The sequence below is a fragment of the Vipera berus genome (genome assembly GCF_964194415.1).
Source record: "Vipera berus genome assembly, chromosome: Z".
Taxonomy (NCBI): Eukaryota; Metazoa; Chordata; class Lepidosauria; order Squamata; family Viperidae; genus Vipera; species Vipera berus.
The window spans coordinates 35,065,471-35,091,289 of NC_138205.1; the positions used below are offsets into that span (position 1 = coordinate 35,065,471).

General features: G+C 38.0%; 1 protein-coding gene across 13 annotated transcripts; it reads right to left on the reverse strand.

Moving 5' to 3' along the window:
- Positions 1 to 7,844: 7,844 nt before the first annotated feature.
- SNX11 (sorting nexin 11) lies at positions 7,845 to 24,550 on the reverse strand. Of its 13 annotated transcripts, none has more exons than XM_081343469.1 (8): positions 24,371 to 24,550; positions 18,627 to 18,720; positions 16,626 to 16,670; positions 14,357 to 14,444; positions 12,146 to 12,246; positions 11,215 to 11,313; positions 10,208 to 10,417; positions 7,845 to 8,305 (listed from the first exon to the last, which is right to left on the reverse strand). In XM_081343469.1, the coding sequence occupies exons 3-8, from the start codon at positions 16,640 to 16,642 to the stop codon at positions 8,131 to 8,133; spliced, it is 690 nt and encodes a 229-aa protein (XP_081199595.1). In that variant the 5' UTR covers positions 16,643 to 16,670; positions 18,627 to 18,720; positions 24,371 to 24,550; the 3' UTR covers positions 7,845 to 8,130. The 13 variants fall into 13 exon arrangements, with proteins under 13 accessions (XP_081199595.1, XP_081199590.1, XP_081199584.1 ...); XM_081343464.1 differs by having other exon boundaries at positions 14,357 to 14,443; positions 16,619 to 16,670; XM_081343458.1 differs by lacking the exon at positions 24,371 to 24,550 and adding an exon at positions 24,011 to 24,104.
- Between the last annotated feature and the right edge of the window lie 1,269 nt (positions 24,551 to 25,819).

Consider the following 25,819-nt stretch of genomic DNA (forward strand, 5'->3'; position numbering starts at 1 on the left):
AGTAGCTATCCTCAAGTCGCAGTGAGACTTTCTTGTGAGACTCTGTTTATAAAATGTGTTAATGACATCCAACAGAAGAGTTTCAAAAAAACCTGCAGGAACATGCTCTCTCGGCCTTGTGTCCCTAGTTGTTTCCTGCTTGAGAACCAATACTTGGCACAAGAGGAACTCCAACAAGACCAAGCTTGCAGTTTGGTGGGCTTTTGTTTCTCCCACTAATATAAGGGGACCTATGTCCATTCAGGTAGCTGGTGCTACAGACTTCCAAATGAATATTGACTGGTGAGTTTAAGTAAAGCATAGTTCTCCTATTGCTAAAATAATCTGCCAGGTTTCTCCAATGCACTATAGCTTATACAGTAATTGGTGCTGCTGACTGGAAATCACAATACCAAAGAGGATAATCTTGTGTATTTCTATTGATCTCTCATTGCAATTAAACATTAACATATTTAAAGCAGCTTTGTGATCCTTACAATAACCTAGCAAAGTAGTTCAAGTCACCTTTCTATTCTTAGCCTTAATGAAGGCCTCAGTAAAAACTAATCCATTAATAAAAATTATAAATTGACATTATTTCTAGAATTGGCACCCATTTGGAGAGGGAATTTCATTCCCTTGGGAAATTAAATAATGAAATATTAGGACATGACTGAAGAACAGAGAATTCCTTCCCCTTGAAAGTGGAATGGGTCTAGCTGGCCCCAAATCTGAGAGACCGTTGTAAGTAGCTTGGACCTCTGATTTCTTAGTAGAAAAATTGAGAGTCTGGTGGTTATTTTCTATATACCAGTATATCCCAGATAGTTACAAAAATCACATTTTTAAAAAACTATAAAAATATCTCTTTGGAAAGCACATTCCTGAGCTTTGAAAACTTTCTCTGTATCCCAGACTGTATATATACCTGGACATGAAGGAAATGTACTCTACACATGCTGAGTGGAGTCTTCATTATTTTGCAACTTAGTGGCCTCTGGGTTGGGGGGGTGGGAAGCATCAGATTCAGAACCAAGTTTAAGTATTTTCAGAGCTAATTGTGTTTCCAGCATTTTTAATTTTAGAGTAGGTTTACACACCAAAAAATGCCAGTTTACCCGGAACTGAAATTATTTATTAACGTTAAATATGAATTAATTACTCTATAATGATGCATTTATTAATTTGCCCTTTTGTGTTGCAACTGAGTAATTGTTTTTAGAGATCTCTTTGTGGTGCATCCTAAACTTTCAGAAGGCTGCATTCGATGCTGTCGGCTGGGCTCAGCTCTGCTTTAGTATCTCAGAGCCAAAGAGCAGAGGTTGGTATTAGGAAAAGGCAAAACACGAAAGGGAGGGTTGTCTTTCTTTTCAAAGGAAACATCTAATGAAAACATCCCAATCCAGGTGAGCTATGGCAGATTCTGGTGCTGGAAAGTTCTGACTGAAATCTTGATTCAAATCAAGTCTGGTGATTTTTCTCTCTCCCTGGCAGGGGCTGCCCACGGAGCATCGGAGCACAGGATCCATGTCCAGGCCTTGATGGAGAGATGCATCTCTTTTTCTCTCAGCGTCTCAGATGGCTGCCCACATCTCGATCCACAGCTGCCACCCTGCCACCCTGAGCTTAATGAGCCTGTTATAGCACAGCACTCAACCTCCCTCTCTCCTTCTTTCCCTCCCCTTCCCCCTCTTTTTCCCTAATCACCACCCTGAAATTCCAGGCTGCTGGCAGGCACAGCAGAAATTACTTTCTCTATTTTAAAACAACAACAACAACAACAACAAAAGGGCAAACGACTGCCAAGAGAAACTTGGAATGGAGCAGAAGGCAGAGAGACTTGGGGAGCCTTAATGATGCTCTGTCAGAAATCCAGCCAACAGCAGGGGAAAGAGAGAGAAAGAAACAAGCTAGGGGAGATGTTTGTGTCTCCAACACTACACCCAGCTACCAGCTTGCTGGGGGGGGGGAGGGAGGGGTGTGTGTTATCCTCGCATTTCAGCATCTTTTGAGGTAGAAGGTGAATGAAGCAAACTAGCCTTCAGATATGGAGCATCTTTCCAGAAGCTTCTCTTAGAAGAACCCAGCAGAAATGAGAATCACCTGAGCATGTTCAGTTATTTCCTCTTTCCTTCTATAATCAATGATTCAAAGAAGACTCTCAGCTCCAAAGCAATCACTTTCAGCCTCTGAAATTTGAAACTTGCATCATTATGGTCAAGAAAAGGCCTAAAAAAAGGAAAAGACAGACCAGCACTTGAACTAAGAACTCATTATGAATAAAAGAACTTCCAAGCCATTAGTCCTTTGTAGGGAGTCTAATAAATGGATCCCAAGGCAGTAGGAAGATTAAATCAGCTTAATCTAAAAATAAAGCATGCAGATGTTGATATTGGTGTCTTATTCCAGCAGAGAATCAGGTGTTTTTTTTCTTTTTAACTCATGAAATGCCACACACTGGTACTATGTAATTTCTAAAAGGAACAGAGATTACAATTCTGCATATGTTCGTTCAGTGGTACTGTAACAGGACAAATGTTTGCACAGCTACCGAGAAATAAAATTCCTACTTCCAGAATTTGTATAGGATTGGAAGTTAAGAAGACTTGGAGATTTTCTTCTTGCATATTGAATGACACATTCCAAGGATAAACGTATCAGAAGCTCAGCATGACTGAATCTTGCTCTCAGGATCCTTTGTGAAGGTCAGGCTAACAAAGCCTTGTCCAAGCACAGTAGAGTCAGGTTGTCTTTCTCTGAGCAAAAATTAAAAAAACTTTCTAGACAACTCAGACTATTTATAGGAAGACTCTAGCCAGCTCCTAACTAGGAAAAAAATTCCACCAACTTTAATAAACAACACATATAGCATTTTTTTTAAACCAGATAACACAGCTGTAGCTAGCCAATGCCTCTGGAAGATATTATTAGCAATGTAATTCCAAAACTGCATTAGGAATGATGCAATCCTGGTGCACCTGAAAGTCACCAGGTTAGGAAAGAAATGAGCATCTTTTATTTGACATCAAAAAATGGAGAGGCAGGGTCTAATTACTCCACTTATTGGTCCATTTATTTATTTATTTATTTCAATTTATATACCGCCCTTTTCCTGAAGGACTCAATAGTAATGGACAGACTACCCCATGTGAATTTGTCTAACCCATTCTTAAAATACCTATAGGGCTTTCTTCTTGCTGAACAAGTCCTGGCTTCCATTGCATTGGAGACATTATGGGCCATTGGATAACGGGGCGGAGGAGAAATTCTGAGCTATAGCCTGCACTCTATTACACTCCCCTGCATTAGAAAATATTCAAATGGAGAAAATATCAAATTGAGCACAACCCTCCTAACATAGTCCTCACTTTTGCTATGTTAGATTTATACTTACAATCACTATACAGTATAGCTGCTTTTAAAAAAATGGGAATGTTCAAAAATAAACATTAACACTTGTAGCTTCAGATTAGTATTATCTTATGTGCCTCCATTGGTTATTACTTTATTTTGCAGCATATATTAGAAGAAATAGTCAACTAGAAGAGCAAGTCAACTGCTAGTTGAATAAAGGCAATCATTTTTGTATGTCCCAATACTATGTAATATCTCATACTGGAAATGAATGTAAAAACTGAACTTGGGTAAAAGTAAAACCCTGTTTAAATTGCACTAACTCCTCTAGCTATCACCTCCTTATATCTCTCCTAACTAGAGGAGAAATGAGGGCTTCACTCAAAAGGGGACAAGATTGGTGTGAAGTTTTCAAGAGGATGGGAAATCAAATCTCCCAACAGCTCCAAGCAACTCTCTGGAAGCTTCGAAAGCTAAGCTGGCAAGGGCAGGTGGTTGCACAGCTGTGCCATTTGGATCATGCGCTCCTATCAATATTCATGAGGCAGCCTGGCCAATCAGCAGAGTAGCTGTCGTTAGTGAGCATCTGGCTAGTGAGAAGAGGCTTGTTTTGAGTTTTTCTTTAAAGTGAACTTCTTCTGACATTTTGAGAATGTTCCTCCATAGGTTTCAAAGTCCTCTTCTCGAGCCCTCCCCCTGTGTGCTTGGCTTAATCCCTTATGTGAGAGGTCCAAAATGCCCCTGAAATGAAGAATTGCAATCTAAGAGGAGGAGGTTGACAACCAATATTACATACCAATTCTTTAAAAACATACTGAGTTCCAAATACCAGTATTATTTTGTACATACCCTTCTAACACAAGACCCCATAGCCACACAAGTTACATGACCCACTTCATGCATGAGTTCTTGGGGGGGGGGGTTCTTATGGTACTGGAAGAACATGAGAAAAATTCATTCCACCAATTCCGTGCAGTTAAAATAATACAGCAAATCCTAAATCATTTTCCACATCCTGATATTCCAGGTATATTGGGAATATGTTTCCCCAAATTCCCAGCTACTATGCTGGTTAGAAATTCCATAGATTGTAGTTCCAGTGCCTTGAGAGAGCTGTCCAATACATATACGCCCATATACACATGTATATAATTAAGAGAAGATATCAATAGATTTCTTGCTTAACTGAGATTTTGAAGGCATTTCATCTCTACAGTCCATTGGTCCATCATCAAGCAAAACTGTCCAAGAGTCTTATCTGGTCAACGTTCCAAACACAAAGTAAGCCTGCATATTCAGCTGTGGCCCATATGCTATCGTCATCTATATCAAAATCTGCTTTTCCATAAGCAATGTACAAGTTCATTGTAGGAAACTGTGTTGTAAGTAAAGCTCTCCACTATAGTAACTCCACTACATCTTGTAAGGCAGAAGTGGGTGACCTCCTACAATGTTCTTCTGTAATAATTACATTCTCTAACATTTCCCTGCTACAAACATACATCTGGTGGTAGAGATGAAACAGAAAGATAAATATCCATCTTTTTGTTCCTCCAATTAATGGTTGCTTTAGTTTTGACCATCACACTGTTTCCAACAAATTATCTTTGAGGTAACAAAGTCATCCGAGGAGAAAAATTTGCCTTATATCAGTGCCAGCTCAAGGGACTATAGCACTCCCCAATCACATTGACTGAAAGTGCCACCACTAGCTAATGCAGATTTGCATTTTTAGCATTGGAAGGAAGGATGATATTACCTATTAGGTCGTAGCCTCCTTCAAATCAATCTATTGTAGCACAGAACTCATTTGTGGGTGTAATGTGGGTGTGTCTGTCCAAAATAATCCTTAATGAAATTAATAGCATGTATTTTATTTGTCTTCTAGGATGAAAGGTGCCATGTTTACAGATAATAAAAGCCTTGCATTCTCTGAAAGATGTGACTGAAGACAAAAAATTAGCCCTAAATGTATCCATTAGATAGGATATCACCTGTCTGCTTTTATGTTTAGCCTAAACATTACTTGAGGCTTGAAAAGGGCTATTTGGGTGGTAAATTTAATCCTGCCTGGAAAGCTTAAAAGGAGCTTTTCTATTTTCTTTGTTTGGTTCTGATTCTTCTTCAAACTCATCCTGCTTTGTGCCTCCCTTTTTTTCCTTTTCTTCATCGCATATTCTTTTTTCCTCTTATATCAGCTATATCTCCCCAACCCCATTTCCCATATTTTACTAGAAAGAAGGCATATATGTGTGCATAGGCAATCATGTTTCTCTGTGTGAGAATAGTTGGAATATGGGATGAGTTATTTGTATCCCTTTATTATTTTTACAAATAAGTCAAAGCAGCAAACATATCCAACACACCTTCCCATTTTCCCCACAACAATCTTCTGAGGTGAGTCAGGCTGAGACGGTGTGACTGACTCAAGGTCACCCAGCTGACGTCTTGGCTAAGTACAACTAGAACTCACGGTATCCCAGTTTCTAGTTTTGCCTTAACCACTAGACCAAATTGGCTCTCCATTAATTGTATTAATATGGTACTTTATCTTACAGACAGCTAATTTTAATTAGTAGTTATTAATTCAAACATTCCTTGTCCTGGCCATGCTATTTTATAAAGAGTGGGGCTTCTGGCAAGCATATACCCACATATACTGTATATATGAGAGTGTAACATGCCCATATTTACAGGAAGTGAGGAATCTTAAGTATTGATTTCAAATAGATTTGATAACTCTTGGCTGACAAGAAGGGAGACCCCAGGATTTGGATCGAGTTTGGTGTGAAAGAAAGAGTTGGTTCGTCTTTGAGAACAGGGTTTTTCATAAATCCAGGGATTTCTTTTCAAGTAAGCATAATGCACTTTTCATAGGCCTGGCATGTTGTAATTTTATGACAATACATTACAGATACAGGTGAGGAAATCTGCTGAATATTACTATTTTGCAACCTGTTGCAGTTTTCTTGATGACCCACACACTGAGAAACATCAACTAAAGGCAAGGAACGTGGCAATTCTAGAATGGGTTTACTTTATTCTTACTCTACAAACTGTAACATGATGAAAGAAAAGGTGATTCATTTTCTCCCCAGGTCCTCAACACAAACATTGAAGAAGCTTGAGTAAATCCTCAGGTGCGGGAGCAGCAGTGAAATCTAATGCTTTGGTTAAAATATATGTTTATACAGGTTCCTATAAAGGTTCCATTGGGGGAAGAAACTGTTATATGTATTAAGTCAATTTTGAGACAAGATTTAATATTTCCAGATGTTCATTTTGAACTATATTCTTATGCATATAAAGAAAGTAGATTATCTGTTTATAGTTAAAAGATTTCAGCACTGGAAAAATAAACACATGGTCCCAACAAACAAATCACTTACTGACATAGTTCAGCTATGGATAAAGTATGATAACCATTCAGTGAAATGCTTTGTGTGAGTGTGTGCACATATGTATGTGTATATTTCACACATACATGAAAACAGGCCATTTTTACAATTTTATTTTAAATATCTGTTTTATTTAGTTTTCTCTATAGCTTTAAATATTGTTCCTTTATGTGCTCTATAATAAAACTAAAATTCAAATTAAAAATGACATAATCACAAGAGTGGGAAGAGAGGAATAGGCAATGCACTAGTTCTTTTTAAGTAATAATTGTTTTGCTTTCATGTACATTTGTTGAGATTATCACAAAAGAAGGAAACACAAAGAAGACAAAAAACCTTTAAGTACTTTAGCTAAAAAAAAGCCACTGCCCATAGGATAAAAAATATTGTGCCAAAAATAGCCTTATTTGTGTTTCCCTACCCAGTTTAAAGGGCAAAAACTGGGAGACAACGTGGGTGTATTACTTAACTTCTGTTGTGTAGTGTGTGGAAATGGAGGGGGGAGGGACTGAAACATCTCAAACAGGATCTTCCAGCTCTTCAGAGTCATTGATTTCAATTCTGTTAATATCTTGCTCAAAGATCAGACAAGTCAAATAAGAATCTGCAAATTGAAATATCTAGACTTATAGAATTGCTATTTTGCTGCTGCTATAACAATGAATAAGAGAACTTAAGAGGCAGATAGGTACAATTCTTATTTAGTATATAAGGTGGGGTTTATTACTGTCTCGTCAAATTGTGTGCTGTGTCAAAGCAATGAAATACAGCAGGACTCTTCTCAAGATATGCACCTAACAACTAAGAAGAATACAGACTATCATTCCTCATTTCTCTTGTATGTTTATAACATGCTCCTCTTAGCAGCTTCGGCAATAATGAATTGGGGAGAGAGTCTGGCTATTTGGCCCAGCTGTGTGTATCTACCAAGGAACTCAGATGTGGATTTGGCATCCATGGCAAGCAGGTGGGCTTTCTGGCACCATCTTAAAAAGAAATTGTACTACAGGCAAATAGTTTTGATACAAAAGACAGCTGGATTTTTGCAACAAGAATTATCAGTTATAGATATGAAGGATGCGGGGAGAGAACATAGTCAACAAGCCAGAGTAATTTTCTATTCAGGATAATTTGTCAAAGTATACAAAAAGTTGAGGAAGACTTGAGGGAGGATCAAGATGAAAGAACAGAAAAAAAGGATACCCCAAAACTACTTCTGCATTCATAAGCCCAAATTCTAATGGTTCAAGCATTTCACTGGTCCAGGCTTGTTCACATCCAAGCCGCTAGAGATAATCCAAACACTTGTGGCTGGAATTCTAATAATCCAAATAATTTTCAACAAAGTGGCAAAAGTTAATGCTGAGTTTCAAGCACATCCTGAATGGGCTTTTTTATTCTAATTGTTGATGTGGTGATTTGATGCTGTGGAACTAGCCTGCAGCAGTCCTGTTGGTTGATGGTCATCTTCCTCAGAACACGGACTCTCCAATTTGTTGTCATCTATGCTGACATCACTCCAATGAGGGAGTGGTTCTATGGAGCTTTGGGCAAATTGGCTTTCTTCATCAAAACTTGAGCACAGACCAGGAGAGTTGAGAGCAACAGAGAAAGAAAGAGATATTTAATTTAAAGCTGCTGATTCTTTCCCAGAATTCTACTGCTTAGTTTCATGGTCTAGAACCAGAGGTCTATGAGCTTTTTTTCTGATGCACCAGTTTCTCACATAGCACCAGTATCAATACCAGCACAGTGTGCCTCCCCCACAAGGGATTCCCTAGCCTGCCACAAGCATGCTGCCAGCAAATACTAGTGTTCTTATTTATGATATATAGGATATGTTAGGGCAAAGATTGTCCTTTCAACTTTCATCAGTCTGCAAGAAAACATCCAGTAATAATTCTCTTTAACTTTGGATGGGATGGAGGAGTATTTTGAAGACGGCTAGATCAGTGAATTTAGCTATCTGTCAAAACCTGCTTGGATTTTATGGAGGTATTAAACATGAGGGGTGTGAGGTTACTGGAAACAGATTTAGCAATATTCCAGGAAAGCAGTGAGGACATGTTCAAAATGATCTATATTTTCTTCTGGAACAGCACTAAGCCTGTTTAGTTCCAGGGATCAGCTCAACAAATACAGGAAGAGATTTGGTTTGTAAGGACTGCTTAAATCAGAATATACTAAAAGTAGTGTACAGGTCTAATAGGGAAGTTGGCATAACCGCAACAGCCTAAGTAACCAATAGGTTTCAAGCTAGAGGTTTTCTGGCTGTGTCATAGAATGATTATTAAAGCACATCCAATTGTTTCCATAGCAAAATATTTATCAGGATAAGGGGAAAATACTAGTTTAGCAATGATACAGTTAAGGACAACAGGTGTGGACTCGGGAATCAGACAAAGGCAGTATCTTGAAGAGACAGAAAAGGGTTGTTGTTTGTGCTGTAATTTGATGCCAGTAAAGAAATATCTGGAATGTAAACACATATCTAAAACTGTCTTCACCATGCATAACCAATTCAGTTTCTTAGAGAAACAAACTACCACATTTAATAAATACATAAAAGAATCCTTTAAAAGATAATAGAGCTAGGATACTAGATAGTATGACAAAACAATTTTAACATCTGCTACTCTAAATACTAAATGCAAGTAAAACTTGGGATATGGAAGAAAAAGGAATGATGATACACTTTTTCATACGGACTGGATACAAATCATAGTCAAATCTGAATGTATTAGGGAATTCCATTAAAAATCCATAAAATCAAACAAGAAAATCATGTCATAAATTATGGCATAAAAGAATGAGAAATTGGGAGCTTTTTCTGCTAAAATATCACATATCTGCCAAAATCATACTTGACTGTCATAACTGCTTGATCAAAGTTCTAGAATTGATTCTTGATTAAGAATGAAACAGAACCACTAATAGGCTTCTCTCTGAAAGACAGACATGATAGACAGAGTCAACAACTGCATACATAAACAACCATTTCCAGCCAAATATTGATCACCCACTTCCATTTCCTATTAGGTGGGTTAAGAGAAAGAGGTTGGATTCAGCACCTAATGGCTGTGGTCAATCCTTCAGGCTCTACACTCACATTTATTGCTGGGTTTTGAACCCTAACACACATGCACATTCCTAAACTCAAGATCGCACATGCAATCATACTCTAGGTGCCTACTTCCCCATCTCATTCATACCTTTGCCCAACATTTCCATGCAACTGACCTTATCACAGAGAAGTTAAAGTCACATATCTAGGTGTCCCCTCCAAATATGATTTTGGAATCTGGAAAGCTTTATTTCTATAGCTCTAGCACAATCTGTATCAGAGATCTTGCAAACGACGACTGATTAAAAAGAGAGGGAAGCCTTGAGCAAGCATAGAAGACAGGAAGTACAAAACCTCCTCGACAAGAAACTGTCATTACTGTCTTCTGGACCATTACATTCATTCCACTCACCTGTTGCCAAAGTCATGCACAGCCAGCAAAGCTGAATGACTGTCCTCCTGAATCCAACCAAAGTTGGACCTGGCATAGTGGAGAATAGCATCAGTGACACTCATAGGGCCTCGACCCTGCACATAAGCTTCAATTTCTGGTACAGAGAGCTGGCTTTGTAGAAAAAGATGCAGCTGGCTATCTGAAAGGAGTACAACATTCTGTACTGTCCTAGAATATGAATAGAAAAAATTGGAAATTCTAAGCACAAAAAGCTACAACAATCAGATCTTCAGAAACGACCCTTAAGGTCTTATTACCTTCCCTGCTCAAGCACATCTGAGGTTCTCATAGACAGAGAGACTTTCAAGGTGTGAAGTGAGAATCTACAGTAGAAGAAACACACCCAACCACTTTTTTTTTTTAAAAAAAAATCTGCTGGCAGCCTTGGCCAACCTTTGTTCATTTCCACTGCAATGTTTCCATTGAAAGAGGAAAAGGATATGCCAGCTATAATGCTAGCATATAATTCTTCCTGTATTGAAGGAAAGGGAAGAGGTTTTTACATGGCTTTCTCGAGCCACACTGGCATGCCTTTCCTCACCATTGTTACGAGTTCTAATAGTAAAACTGCTGGGCCATCAAAGCTTTCTGCCGCTGTAGTAGGAATACTGATTTGTTGCTACAGCAACAAATTTGTTCCTACAGCTGCAGAAGGGGAGATCAATTATCACTCCTAAGAAATTCCTAGGAAACTTGCCAGGATCACTGAACTGTACCTGAGAGACCTGTCTTTTTTGACAGGGTTTGGGTTTTCCAAGATTTTCTACCTATTTGTCAACTTTTTCTTGTCATATTTTTGATTTTGATTTTTTTTTTAAAATCAACTAAGCTTGGTTATTTACAGTAAATTGAAACTACCTTATGTTATCATTTCACTCCTTTGCCCACCATTATAAAATTGATGACAAATTCTAATCAGGTGGGATCTATAAAATCTTCTATCCTGTTCCTCAGTTTCCACTCACTTCTCTAAGAACTGTTGCAATCCTTGTCTTCGTTTCTCAATGAATTCGTCAGTGTTGCCTGCGAAGAAAGTGGATTTCCCTGGAAGTTCTGGGACAGGCCTACAGGATATGAGGGAGAGGAGTACATACATATAAAAATACACCACTCCTTGAGGATGCATCCCTATAAAAAGTAATTAGCAATCTTCTGCTACACCATGAGCTTGTTCTTCACTAAAATAGGGCCACCTTCTGGAACATACCATTCTATTAAAAGACTATTCCCATCAAGGTTCGAAGCCTACAGTGAAGTTAATTTAATTCAGCAGTAATGCTGACAAAGAAGAATATATCTTCTCCAAGAGAGTTGGACGTCTGGATCATTAACAGCGCTCTCTGCAAAAATTCAAATCTTCTGCAAGCTAAAGCAGTGCTTTGAAACAGTATTGTGCTATATCTACGTCAAATTTATGAAAGGCTTTTAGGGATGATTCTAAAGATGATAGGTCAAGGTTAGAGATCTTCTCCCCTGAAAGTTTACAAATTGTGTTTTGCAAAAAATCAACAAGCTCATTAAGCTTTCTTGGAAATACATAAAATGGAAAGTAAACCCCAAAATATAAAACCATCATTATCTTCTGGAACTGCCAATAGTCTTCCATGACAGACCTGAACTTATTAAATTTTGATCTCAGAAATTGACTCTAGGTCTGTCTATATGCAAATCATGTATTCTTTGCTAAGCTCTGTTCAGCTTTAATACATAATTATGTATTACCGTTCAGGCATATATCGACATTGACATTTCTAAGGTATGTTTAAAAGTGTCACTTAGTCTTACCACCAGTGCAGAAAATTATATTCTAGTTTACCACTAAAATATTTTCAAATGATGTGCCGATGTACTTTGATGGCATAGGCTACTATTAAAAAAAAACAATCTCACACTTACACCAAGCCAGCATTTTTTTGCAGCTGTTTCTTTAACCACACAAACTCACGATATCGTCTGCGCACACAAGATGTCTTGGCTGTGAAAGCTTTACTATTGGTCTGTAGAATAAGAAGAAAGATGGTTGTTTATTCCACCTGTTTTTACTCAAAATCCCTTTTTAAACTGTCTCCTTCTGCTGGCTGATGTGTTAATAGAGAATTGCTATGATAAACAGCTTTTATCACAACATTTTTTAAAAGAGTAAACTTTGATTAAAAATATTTTTTTAAAAAAAATCATTTGATTTTCTTTTTTGATTTTTATTGAAGAATTTTATGCAGTAATAAAGGAACACACATTTAAGAGAAAAGATGGAAGAAAACTGGTAAATAAAGAAGAAAGTATAAAGTAGCTTTAAATCTTCTTTATATCAGTTACAAATACATGGATTGTCTGTTTTCCTCTTTAAGGTTACATCACAATTCTCTTCTCAGGTTTTTCTCTTTCTATTTAATTTGATTTCCAAAGTGTTTCATACTGTGAAATGTAAAAAAGTGGCCAAACAATAGATTAAATTTGGTTGAAATTTCTAATAATTCAAGGAAGGGTGCATGAAATCAAAGTTCTGTCTATTCCAGTCAGTCAGATGCTGAAGAAAAATTCACATCTGGAACAGTCCTTGACTTACAAGCATTCATTTAGTAATCATTCAAAGTTACAACAGCGCTAAAAATAGTGACTTGACTATTTTTAACACTTATGACATAACCATGATCATACGATCCAAATTCAGATGCTTGGAAAATATATTTATGTATTTATGATGGTTGCAGTGTCACAGGTTCATGTGATCACCATCTGTAACCTTCTGACAAGCAAAGTCAACAGGGAAGCAAAATCCATTTAACAACCATGTTACTAACTTAACAACTGCAGTGACTCACTTAACAACTGTGACAGGAAAGGTCATAAAATGGGGCAAAACTTAACAACTTGCCTTGCTTAGCAACAGAAATTTGGGGCTCAATTATGGTTGTAAACCCAGGATTATATGTATTGCCTCCCATTCTTCTTTAACTGCATGACAGACTGATAATCCAATCCCTGTTTCTGCCCACAAGGCCAGCCAGCTTCTTTGTTTACACTGAAAGTACACATACTAATTTCTCTTCCTCATTCAGAAGACAATGGGGCAGTGTGCATCAAGCCTCATTCCGTTTTTCATAATTCCTAGTATCCCCCAGGACCACACTGCTGAAAATTAGCAGTTAAATAACAATAGCAATAGCACTTAAAGACTTATATGCTGCTTCAAAGTGTTTTACAGCACTATCTAAGTGTTTACAAAGCATATTGCCCCCCCCCCCAAAATCTGGGTCGTCATTTTACCAATCTCAGAAGGATGGAAGACTTAAGTCAGTCAGAATTGAAGGAATCAAACTCCTGGCAAAGTAAGCAGAATTAGCTGCAATACTGCATTTTAACCACTGCACCACCATGGCTCAATGATTCATACATTCAAAAAATGCCAAGAACAATAATTGTTTTATGATTTTCAGTGGAAACCATGGAAAATAGTTGCAGTATGCCTCAAGTAGGCATAGCATGTCTGCAAAGGTAATAATCCCTACCAAATGGGTGGAAAGAAAAATGTGTCAAAATGTTTGTCTCCCCAGCCTCAGCAACTTTAAGATTCTTTCTCTTCTAGGAGCTGAAGCCCACACATCTTAAAAGTTGCTCGAAGAAAAAGCAATTTTCCCATGCTTGTAGAGTACAACAGTCTGCAGAAGGAGCAGAAGTAAAGAATAATTGGGAATTCCCACTGTTTCTTGCTACTTTTACATCAAGTAATAGCGTGACTTTTCTACAGAAGTAAAAAAATCAAGCACAAGTTTCTTTTCTATATCAATAAACCACGCAGCTGTTTGTTTCTCATCTGGTGCTCTGCAAAGCATGCAAGAAAATAGTTTTTCATCAAGGACAGAAGTAACCTAGAACTAAGGAGAAATTTCCTAACAATGAGAACAATTAACCAGTGGAACAGCTTGCCTTCAAAAGTTGTGAGACCTCCATCACTGGAGGCATTTTGGATGGCTACTTGTCTAGATTGGTAGGGTCTCCTGCTTATGCAGGAGGTTGGACTAGAAGACCTTTAAGGTACCTTCCAACTCTGTTATTCTGTTGTGTTCTGTCACTTACTGCTGCTTTTTCCGGTGTTTCTATACTTACATGGAGAAATATTTTGTAGTCCACATAAGAATTCCATGAGCCCTCATTATGTATTCGAGGATCTTGAACACGCACAGTAGTCAGCTCCTGGATTCAGACCCAGAGGAAAAAATACATCTTTAGAGTGCACTTAATTTGCAACACTTATCTAAATGTTAGGGCCTAATCCACAGTGATTGCCCCCCTTTTCAGCCAAAAGAATTGAACAAACAGAAGCTCATTATGTTTGTAGAAAAGCTTTACTATATTAAGGTCAAAAGGCTGTAAAGAAATTCAGGCAGATTTATTTCATGGTTCTCAAGATGGGAAAAAAGAAGTAAATATTCAAAATCTAATAACTATTAGATAAACACGATTATGTTTTTCCAATAGTTATTATGGGGAATCTATGACTTTCTGGATGTCATTAGGACTCCAATACCATCCTATCCCAGCCAGAAAGGTTAGTGATCAGAGAGAATGAATATTTACAGGGCCACACCTAGCCTAATTAAATTTATGCAAGCTAAAGGCAGCTAACCACAAGTTAAATAAGTTATTACATGAAGTTCTTGAATCTTAAACATACCTGCCAAGTAGTATAACTGGGCGGCACACCATATTATTACATAAGTCTGCAATTATGTCTGGTTTTATTATCAAACAGTATGTATGTATGTATGTACATTCCTGCTTCATTTCATTTGGAAGAATTGATGAGCAAAGAAAGCAGGATTTGATCTATTGCCTCAGGGATAAAAACAGAGGAATAATGCAATGTTCAGCCCAGCCATCACCAAACTTATATGCTTCAGAACTACAACACTCAAAATGCTCAGCCACCTTCTGAAAGTTGCAGTAAAGCACATATAAAGGATGAGTGGATAAGGAAAGCTTGGCTAACCTACAAGCTATCCAAAACAAACATAGTTTCTTCAAGTATGTTTGTTTTGGATATTCGAAACATAGTGAAGCTGAGCTGGGGGCACCTGAGAGAAATCCTTGTGCAAGTTTATGTCCTCGTGTCTGTGGTAAAAGACAGCCAGAGAGATATAAATACATACTACGAGGATGACAGACAGGCTAAACAACATATCTTGTTCAAAATATCTCACCACAATCTCATGTGTATTTAGGTACTTATTCTCTAGGGCATTTGCATGATTCAGCTTTCTGCCACCACATAAATCAGTGCATATATATGTAGGTGTGGATAGTAGCACCTTCTATGGATTCTGACTTAAGCTATAAATCCTGAAACTTTTCTATGGCTCTGCACAGGAGTTTTCTTATTCGAAGTTACTTGCTTTAAGCACAAATATTCAGTAGGAAACAATGCTTGGAAATAAAGTGTCATCAACCTATCCCAATATTGCTTTAGCCTCTATTCTTTCACCATGTTCAGTCAAACTTGGAGACTATTAAAGCTATTTTCATTCTTGGAGACTGATTGCAAAGGGATCTCGGAGTCCTAGTGGACAATCACTTCAATATGAGCCAGCAGTGTGCTGCAGCTGCCAAAAAAGCCAACGCAGTGCTAGGCTGCATTAACAGAGGAATAGAATCAAGATCACGTGAAGTATTAATACCACTTTACAATGCCTTGGTAAGGCCACACTTGGAATACTGCATCCAGTTTTGGTCACCACGATGTAAAAAAGATGTTGAGACTCTAGAAAGAGTACAGAGAAGAGCAACAAAGATGATTAGGGGACTGGAGGCTAAAACATATAAAGAATGGTTGCTGGAATTGGGTATGTGTAGTTTAATGAAGAGAAGGACTAGGGGGGACATGATAGCAGTGTTCCAATATCTCAGGGGTTGCCACAAAGAGGAGGGACTCAAGCTATTCTCCAAAGCACCTGAAAGCAGTGCAAGAAGCAACTGATGGAAACTAATCAAGGAGAGAAGCAACCTAGAACTAAGGAGAAACTTCCTGACAGTTAGAACAATTAATCAGTGGAACAACCTGCCTCCAGAAGCCGTGAATGCTCCAACACTGGAAGTTTTTAAGAAGAGCCATTTGTCCGAAATGGTATAGGGTTTCCTGCCTGAGCAGGGGGTTGGGCTAGATGACTTCTAAGGTTCCCTCCAACTTTATTATTATTATTATTATTATTATTATTATTATTATTATTATTATTATTATTGTTGTTGTTGTTGTTATTATTATTATTATTATTATTATTATTATTATTATTATTATTATTATTATTATAGAATGGGTGAAATAGAAAATTGATTAGAAAATATGGCCATGTCTACTAATGCTAATAATCTTACCTCTTGTTCTTGATATTCTAACATCCTACTTTCACTACTCAGAGGGAAACATCTGTGTAAAAAAAAAAGAAAGGGCATACAATTAATACCAGAGCCCTAATTATCCATCAACTATCTGCATTTCATCAACCTACCTACTAAATAAAATCAGATCCTGCTCTGGAGATAGAGTAAGGGGGAGTAAATGAAATATTTCAGATAAAAGTTAATTTCTAGAACAGAAGAACAAAGCTATATTCAGGTTATATTCCAAAGCTGTCCACTAAAGAGTTAGCTTACCTGCTGTTATTGAACCAAGGAAATGTCACTTTGGGCTTTTTAAAAAAAATATTTTTTACTGTTAAAAAAAAGAAAAAAAACCACGAAGATAGTTATAATGCTATATACTTACACAAACTATATATATAAATGTGCCTAATATGAAAAAATGTAGCAATTAACACAATTTTATATATACTTAACTATTGTGAATATTATTCAAGCACATATAAATTTCTAATACCTTTGTATAACCATCATTTTCTAACTTATTGTATTTTGTACAAATGAGTTCCATACTTCATTATACCTGACCGTAGAATATGTACATCTATCAGCAATCCACTCATGGGTGGCAAGTGCCTCAGATCTTCAATCCATTGAGTGAATGGGACCAAACTTGGGTTTAGTAAATATAAATCTCTTTTGGCAGATCAGAAGAAAACTGCCTGGCCAGTTATGAACCAGGCACAGAAAACTTGTGCTAACTCAGACTTTGTTGAGTAACAACTCCCAGCATTCTTTACCACTGGCCAGCCCTGACTGGCTCTAATGAAAAGTGCAATCACAAATATCCAGAGGACCACAATCTTCCTCTTATGTTCTAAAATAATCTTTTAAAATATATATTCACTTCACTTTCCCACCTTTCTTTTTTTAGTAACTGGAAAGCCAGATAGCAATGGGTGCATCTAATTATTTGCTAGTTTGGAATCTGTTTGAAAAACAGATTAAGTTAGGGTGATAAGCGAAGAGATAAGCGGAGAGGAAGAGAGACGAAGCAGTGCTATTGGGATAACCTAGAATGTCCTGAAAAAAGATAAGAATTGTTTCAATCTGAGTAATTTTAATTCAACCTTGCATGGCCAAGATTTTTTCAAAAAAGAATTTGATAGAGCCCAAGACTAAATTGTACATCCTCCATAAACCCAATAGTTCTCCAGAAACAGATTCAGTCTCAACGTCTTAATGCTTTTATTTCCAGAGACCAAGAAAGAATGCAAGCACTTGCTTTAGCTTGACAGATACAAGGTGAGTTTGTTAAGGACATGTATTCCATACATTTTTTGCATCTGATTCAAAAGGTCTCAGAAATACACACAATTCCTAATCCTCATTCCTTCAGCCACACAAACAATCAAGCAAAACATAAAAGCTGGCTAAATTAAGTTTAACAGAATTTTCTTTAATTTTAATTCTGGCTCTAAGGCAGGCATGTCAAACTCACGATGTCACGTGACATATCACAACTTTTTCCCCATTGCCGGCAATGGGGAGGTGTGGTTTCGGCGTGACGCATCCGGCCTGTGGGTCGGCAGTTTGACATGCCTGCTGTAGGGGGACAAGGAATGGGTTGGGCAGGTAGCAGACTCAATGATTCATGACTTTATGACTCTAAAAAAAATAAAGGGAAAACCATGAACATCCCATTGAGAAAAACTGAAAAAACTATGCATGCTCATATTTATCTTGTCCTATACTTGGCTTCCCTACATCATCCCTAGCAGCCTTGCCTTGGGATTCTTAGCAAAGTCCCACAAAATTACTACTAAGTCTTCACTTTGATCAGCAGTGCCCTTGCCCTACTTTCTGACATATTCAGGTTTTGTTTTTAATTCCTGGATGTACAATATACATGCATTGTCAGTACTAACCCTCCTTCTTTTTACTGAAATTCAGTGGCAACCACATATAGTTTTAAGCACTTTGTAACCTGTTCGTCCACAATAGTAAAGTGAGAAAAGCATACCACAAGAGTGCTGCAGCAGATAAAAATGGCTTCCTTCTGGTTAATATCCTACATGGTGGAAGTGGCAGCTTTTTGAATCTGTTTACCTGTGCGCCTGAAAGAAATAATATACCGTAATAAACTCCAACACTATTAGATCTCATGGACGACTTAATACTGATGTATTTTCGTACCATTTGATCTGGAAAAAAACACACTTAAAAAAGATTATACATGTCACTATAGTTACATATGCCTGAAAAACACAGAAACAGGTAGATTCAGGAGGGGTTGGGGTTTTTTTTGAGGAGGGGAGGGGATTTGGATTAGGCAAAATGGCCTGAATGGGCCTTCTCCCCTTATTCCTGCTGTCATCACTACTTGTTCACTTGCCCTTCTTCACTTTCCAGATGGGAAAACTGAGCAGGAGTTGTTGTTCTTTGCTCCTTCCAGTATTTCCTTCATTAAAACAAATAAAGAGGAATAACAAAGGGACCCCAAATTTAGTAGTAGTGCTATTGAGCATTAGAGTGATTCCAATCCCTCATGTCAGGATTATACAGAAGCTAATTTCAGTCCTCACTATCTAGGTACATTTAGATCTGGTTTGACCACGAAATAGTGCCTTTTGACACTATTTAGAAACATAGGTCATTAGGTATTATTGAACTGTTGGAAATATTTATAGAAATAGTAAACAGGTTATACAAGTTACCTGGGTACTTGACCGACTGAGGAAGGGATAGGCTGTAGGAGCCCTTCCTAGATTTTGAATACCCATATAGACAGTCTAATCAATGCCAGGAAATCTTATAATTTTTTCTACATATGAGGGGCATCCATTTGCATAGTCTTGAATTAGAAAGATTCGCTATGTTTTTCAAACTTGACAACTTTAAGACTGTAGACTTCAACTCCTAGAATTCTGGGAGTTGAAGTTCACACATCTTAAAAGTTGCTGAGGTTGAGAAACCCTGCACTGTATGTTCCCCAGTGTGGTGTTCTACATTATCCAAGTCACTGTAACTATGCAGAGCAGGACTTCTAGTGTCAACTCTCTCAAAGGCCCCAATTCTTTAGAATTCCCCAGGTCAGGAAATGGTAAACTAGATTTAAATAGACAAAACATAAAAATACTTTAAAGCCAGTAAACAGCTTTTAAGGTTAACTAAGAGGGACCTTTATTCTTCCTGTACCCTCAGTTAAGTGCAAATTAGATTGTTCTGCCTTTCAATTGCCTTGCAAACTACTTCATTATTATGCCATCTAATCTCCCAGTTGGACTGTTAAGTAGGACAAACTGACTGATTTTATTTTCAAGGGTTCTCTGCTAATAAAGACAATGCTGCAGAAATGATATTATGAGGAACATGAACTTCCAAAAATACAGAATGAGGCAGAGACATAAAGATTTAATCCCCAACCTCTAGATATGAACTTAAACCAGCCTTCTCACAACCATTTCCCTTCTGATGTGCTGGACCTCCAGTTCTTGTAATTACCAGCCAGCAGCTTGCTCGCCTTCCTGGCTGGGAATTACAGGAGTTGAAATCCACATGCAAAATACCTGTTTGAAAAGACAGTTAAAGCTTGGGGTTGTCCGTGCCAATCTGCCTGTAGACTGCTCTTTTTGCACCTGCAAATCTCCTTGCCTCAGCCAATGTTAATTTTTATGCTACTTTAATTAAACTATAGAAATTGGGTGCAAAGCAGTGCACCAGCCTCAAACATAATTTGTTTCAACAATGCATTGCAGCCCCACATATATCTCAGAGAATTGTTTAGAAAATTTTTAAAAAGAGATGGGGGAAGCACACCACTGCACAGCTCATTGCTTGAATGAGAATATCCAAAACAAACAAGCAAAAAGGGCAGGCTAAAGTAATAGAGAGAAACTTGAGAGAGAAGGGCTGGTGGAAAACAACTTCACCAGTTTGCCTTCTGAAAAACAGGAATTTTCTGTTTAGCCATATGCATACCACAACAACCTTTCTGAGTATGTCCCTGGCATGCACTCAAAGCTTCAAGTACATCCACTGGCCAAAAATGTGGGCTTGGTTTAAAGAAGGAGTTCTTAACTTGAAGTCCACCAACCCTTTTATAGAGGCTGTGAATCTGGATGAGGAAGATAAATACAACTTTATTTTCTGGATCCTCTCACTGAAATTTACTTTTTCATTTAAGTAGGCAACAAAATAATGTGTGGATTTGAGATTCCAAAAACATCTTACATCTTGCTATCTAACAAGAGCCTTGGTGGAGCAGTGGGCTAATGCCTCCTTAAGTAACACCAGCTGCCTGCAATTAGTGCAGGTTCGCATCCCACCAGGCTCAAGGTTGACTCAGCCTTCCATCCTTCCGAGGTAGGTAAAATGAGGACCCAGATTGTTGGGGGCAATTAAGCTGACTTTGTAATAATGCCGCTTGGGGGTGTGTGAAAGCCCTAACAAGCAGGCATATACATAGAATGAAGGCTACTGCTAAGCTTGTAAGCCGCCCTGAGTCTTCGGAGAAGGGCGGGATATAAATGTAATAAAAAATAAAAATAAAAATAAAAAAAAATTATTATACATTTAGAATGTATTGTCTTTAGTTGAATATTACTATATTACATATTGGCTATTTTTAATGCTTTAGTAATGGTACTTGAATACTTGAGCTTCCTCAGTAGCACAATCTATATCTAGATAATTTATGTGCTTAAATATATTTTTCAAAAAAGGGTTCCATGTCACCAGAGTCTGAAAAAGACTCATGGCACAAAAAGTTTAAGAACTTCTGACTCCATTGCCTGAACCAATTCCCATCATAAACTCTCTAAGCAGTGCAAGGAGGGAGTTATTAAGGGCTTTCTATATGCTCTGCCTTTTGGCTCAACACAGCTGGCTCGTCCCTAAATCCTACAGCAGGAGCACCTACAGGAGAGAGGGGGTCAAAAATGCCAAGGGACTCTGCAGCTGAAGCCCATCCCTTTTTAATATCTTCAGGAAGAATTTTTTTTCATCATTTGTAGATTTGTTAAGACAAAAGTTCTCTTATGTCAGTCAATAAAAATCGTCAATTTATTCCAGAATAAAACCATCTCATCTTTTAGATAGCTCAAACCTCATTTTGGAGTAATTCCATGACCCACAGAGTGATTGTACCAATAAGGCCTATAAAAATTATAATAGATTGTTCCAAAGCACAGTTGCTATTTATAACTTATATACTTGCAGTATGACCACTGTATGTCATCTTTGCAGTTACATTACTTATATTGGACCTCTGAATGTCTACTTCATTATCAAAATTCACTTCCAAAGCTGGAAAAAAGGAAGCATCTAGCCATGCGCAGGTTTCCTTTATTGCTGAAGAAAGGCCACAACTGCCCCCAACTTTCTATTAGCAGGTCAAATTCAAGACAAAAGGCCTTGATTCACACAAGGAATAGAGTTCAGCATTCCTTCCTTTAGAAGTAAAGCTCTGCCCAGCTTCAGCTTCCATTTACCCTCATTGCCTGGATTTGTTCAGTAGGATATATTAAGCTGAAATAGAACAGGAAAGACATGGCACAAGATATTGTAGAAATTCAATCCCTGTTGCAATGTGTTGTGCAAACTGCACCATCCCCCAATACCTCTTATATGGTTTACCTGACTGGGCACAGCCACATGTAATGCAAATATAACAACTATAAGTTGTTGACTTACGACTATTCATTTAGGGACTACATGAAGCTACAATAGCATTGAAAAAAGGGATTTATGACCGTTTTTCACACTTATAATAGTTGCAGTATCACCACATGATCAAAATTCAGACATGTGGCAACTGGCATATATTTATGACAGTTGCAGTGTCTGGGGGGGGGGGGTCATGTAATCATCTTTTGTGACCTTCTGACAAAATAAATGGGGAAGCCAGATACACTTAACTGTTTTATTAATTTAACCACTGCACTGATTCACTTCACAACTTCAGCAAGAAAGTTTGCAAAATGGGGCAAAACTCACTTAACAACTTTTCTTGCTTAGCAATGGAAATTTTGGGCTCAACTGTGGTCGTAAGTCAAGGATTAGCTGTAGTTTAGGATTTTTGTTCTAAGAACCCAGTTAGAGCATAAACCAGACCTTTCCAGATTGTTATTTTCCCATTTCTTGGCCTACAATGATCCAACCAGCATTAGGGAAAACATGCCCTTTGTTCAAATGTGTTTTTAGTAGATGCTCATTGACTTCCCTTCAGGACAATATTAGCGGAAATGTTAACACATCCTGGCAGTTAGATGAGGGGGAAGGAATTCACACTGCTCTGCTAATCCCTGTAATAACCCAGTGGAGTACTTTTTACTCTCTTTGGGCATTGTATGTCCTCCACCACAATGCTTGATAAAAAGATAACCCAAGAATCCCTGCTGATTGCTCCCACCAAAAGTTAGGCATTCATCCATCATTCTTTCAACTTCCAAGAACATAAACTGTCTATTTCTGAGACAAATGTTCCTTTCCAATGGCCTGTTAGTAGCAACTGCTCCAAATCTGGTAACAATCAACTGTTGCCTTTTCTGAACATTTAAATAAAGCAAACCAGGTTGGATTTCTGGAAAGTTTTCTGTAACATGCCCAGCCCTTTCCAGCGGAACCACAGGAGTCCTTTCTGCCTATGCAGTTTATTTCCATCCCGGCCTTTTCCTCCTCCACTCTGTCACCAACAGGTGGATCCCACCCGTGAGAGGAAATAGCTTCAAGCGGAGGGGGCGAGCTTTCCTAGGGCCATCATCTATCTGCAAGGGAAAAGAAGGGAAGCCCACGCAACGCCCACGGCGCCTTGTGGAAAGGCCCCGATCTGGGCCCTCTGTTCCACCCACTCGTCCTGGCGAATTTTAGTCTCCAGCAGGAAAAAGGGCTGCTTAGTAGCGAATAATAGGCCAACTCTTCCCTTCGGGCATACTGACTGGGGCTGCAGCTCCATCAACGCCAGCGGACAATACCCGTTTGAAGAAAACTGTGCCAAAACTTGCTTTCTGTCACTCAGTGATACTTTTTTGCGCTTCCCAGGTGAAGATCGCTAGCCCCATAACCATCATCGCTCCACTCCAAGCCAACCTTCCCTAGAGCCCACCAGTCTTGTGTGCTGGACTATCAATATATATGCTCGGGATCCGCTCCAAAAAGCACCACTTGCACCGACAACCACTTTTATATTCGCCCGGCTGCTTCTGCTGCCGCCGACTCATTTCGTCGGAACAACCGTTCTTTATTCACGTTCCCCACTTCTTACCTGACCAACTTCATTTTTCCCTCTCACTATTTCTGCATTTTCTTAAAATCAATTAATGGTCTATTCTGCTAATTCTTGTCTTTCAGATCCTGGACCCTGCCACCAGCTTTCCGCTTACTTTGCAGCCGTCCCGCTTTTCTTACCAAAGCTTCTGATTTAGATACGTCCCCTTTAAAACAACCCAAGCTCCACCGCTGGCTTCCTCTCATAGTTTTTTAAATCATCTTTCCAATGACCTAGCTTCCGTTTAAAGATAAAAGCCGCGTGGGCTATTGGGAAACGTAGTTCCGATTCTGAACGTAAGGTAGTAACTTGTACGGATAAAGTTTCATCTTCGTGTTTTGGTTTCCGTGTGTCTTATTAATCCAAGTTTAGAATTTTGCTTGTGAGAGCCTAGTTACTAAATATAACTGCTTGAGAACATAAATTAGCGCTTTCCAGTTTGTTGTTTTCCCATTTCCTGGCCTACAGAATTAAATCCTGTTTACGCATCTTTCACTTACCCTGTTAGTTGATATTAAAGTCATATTTGTAGCGCTCGATGCAAGTAGAAAATCTATCATCCCGATTCTATTATGATTTACGAGATTGGAGTTGGAATGTAAACATCACCAGGAATCGATGCTCTCATTAAACAGCAAGTCTATATCCTTACTTAGTAATTGAAAGTAAGTGCTGTGGAAAACAGATTTCTGAGTAAATGCCAATCAAAGGAAGCAAGGAGTAAACTCATCCCCGTGTATCAGAGAAGAAAATGTACTAAAAAGAATGACAGAGCAGGTGGCTATTTAAATCAGGCTTGTTAATAACCCACCCCCACTGCAACTGCATGCGTATATTTTTATGTTGTTTTCCTAGGCTATTGTTGAATATACTCATGGGAGAAGAGTGCTATATTTTATGTTGGAAGCACTCTTCTCAGTAACTCAGCTCTCAGAAGAGCTGAGCATTTTTATTCTGGCAGCCTACTCAGTTGCTTGCATGGGTTTCCATGTAATTCCTTCATGTAATTCCAAATTTAAAATAAAAAGCTGGTACTTAAATATAGACTGAATTGAAATAAACTAGTTCTCTATATGAGGTGTAACAAAACATTTTACTTTAGAATGAACACAGGGATATAGTTATGTAGGAGTCACTAGCAATGTATAGTATATGTAGTGAGTATACAGGAAGGAAAAAAGCATTATCTGATAAAGCTCATGGGAGTGATTTGGTGTGTTGGATCCTATTTGGAATAAAAAGCATATTATACAATTTGTTTCAGAAATGTGACTGGAATGATACGAATTCTGCATCCAAGCCCCCAAACCCCCAATCAAACGCATTCTGTTATAAAGTCACTTTAATTGATAATTGTCATTTGAGTGTTCATTTTATTCCAAGCTTTAGTTCTAGCACTATTTCCTATTACCGTAATTGCAATAGTAATCTTGTAATACAGGAGTTATAATAATTTATTTTGATTCAAGGCTATCTTTAGCTTAAAAAACGCTTTGTATACATTACAGCATAACCTTTTGCAGACTATAAACCAATGTCATTAGATGTATGAAATATAATAGTTTAAGCCATGGGTGTCCAATCATTTGGCTTGCCTGGGCCACATTGTGTCAAAAGGAATTGTCTTGGGCCATATATATAATATGGTGAATATATATATATATATAAATAACTACTTTTTTTAAAAAAATTATATCTTGAGGGGCCACATTACTAGCTGTCCAGGGCCACATGCGGGGCTGTGGGCTACAGGTTGAGCATGCTGGTTTAAGAGGATACAGATACATTCATGAGATTGAGTGGAATGGAAAGAAGAACAAGGAGTGAGGGGAATGGATTGTTGATAGGTGCAAAAATTATAACAACTTTATTGACAGTAGCCACCTAAGACTATTTAAAATTTACTCTTTCATCACAAAGGTGATCTATGTAATGATTATCATAAGGTC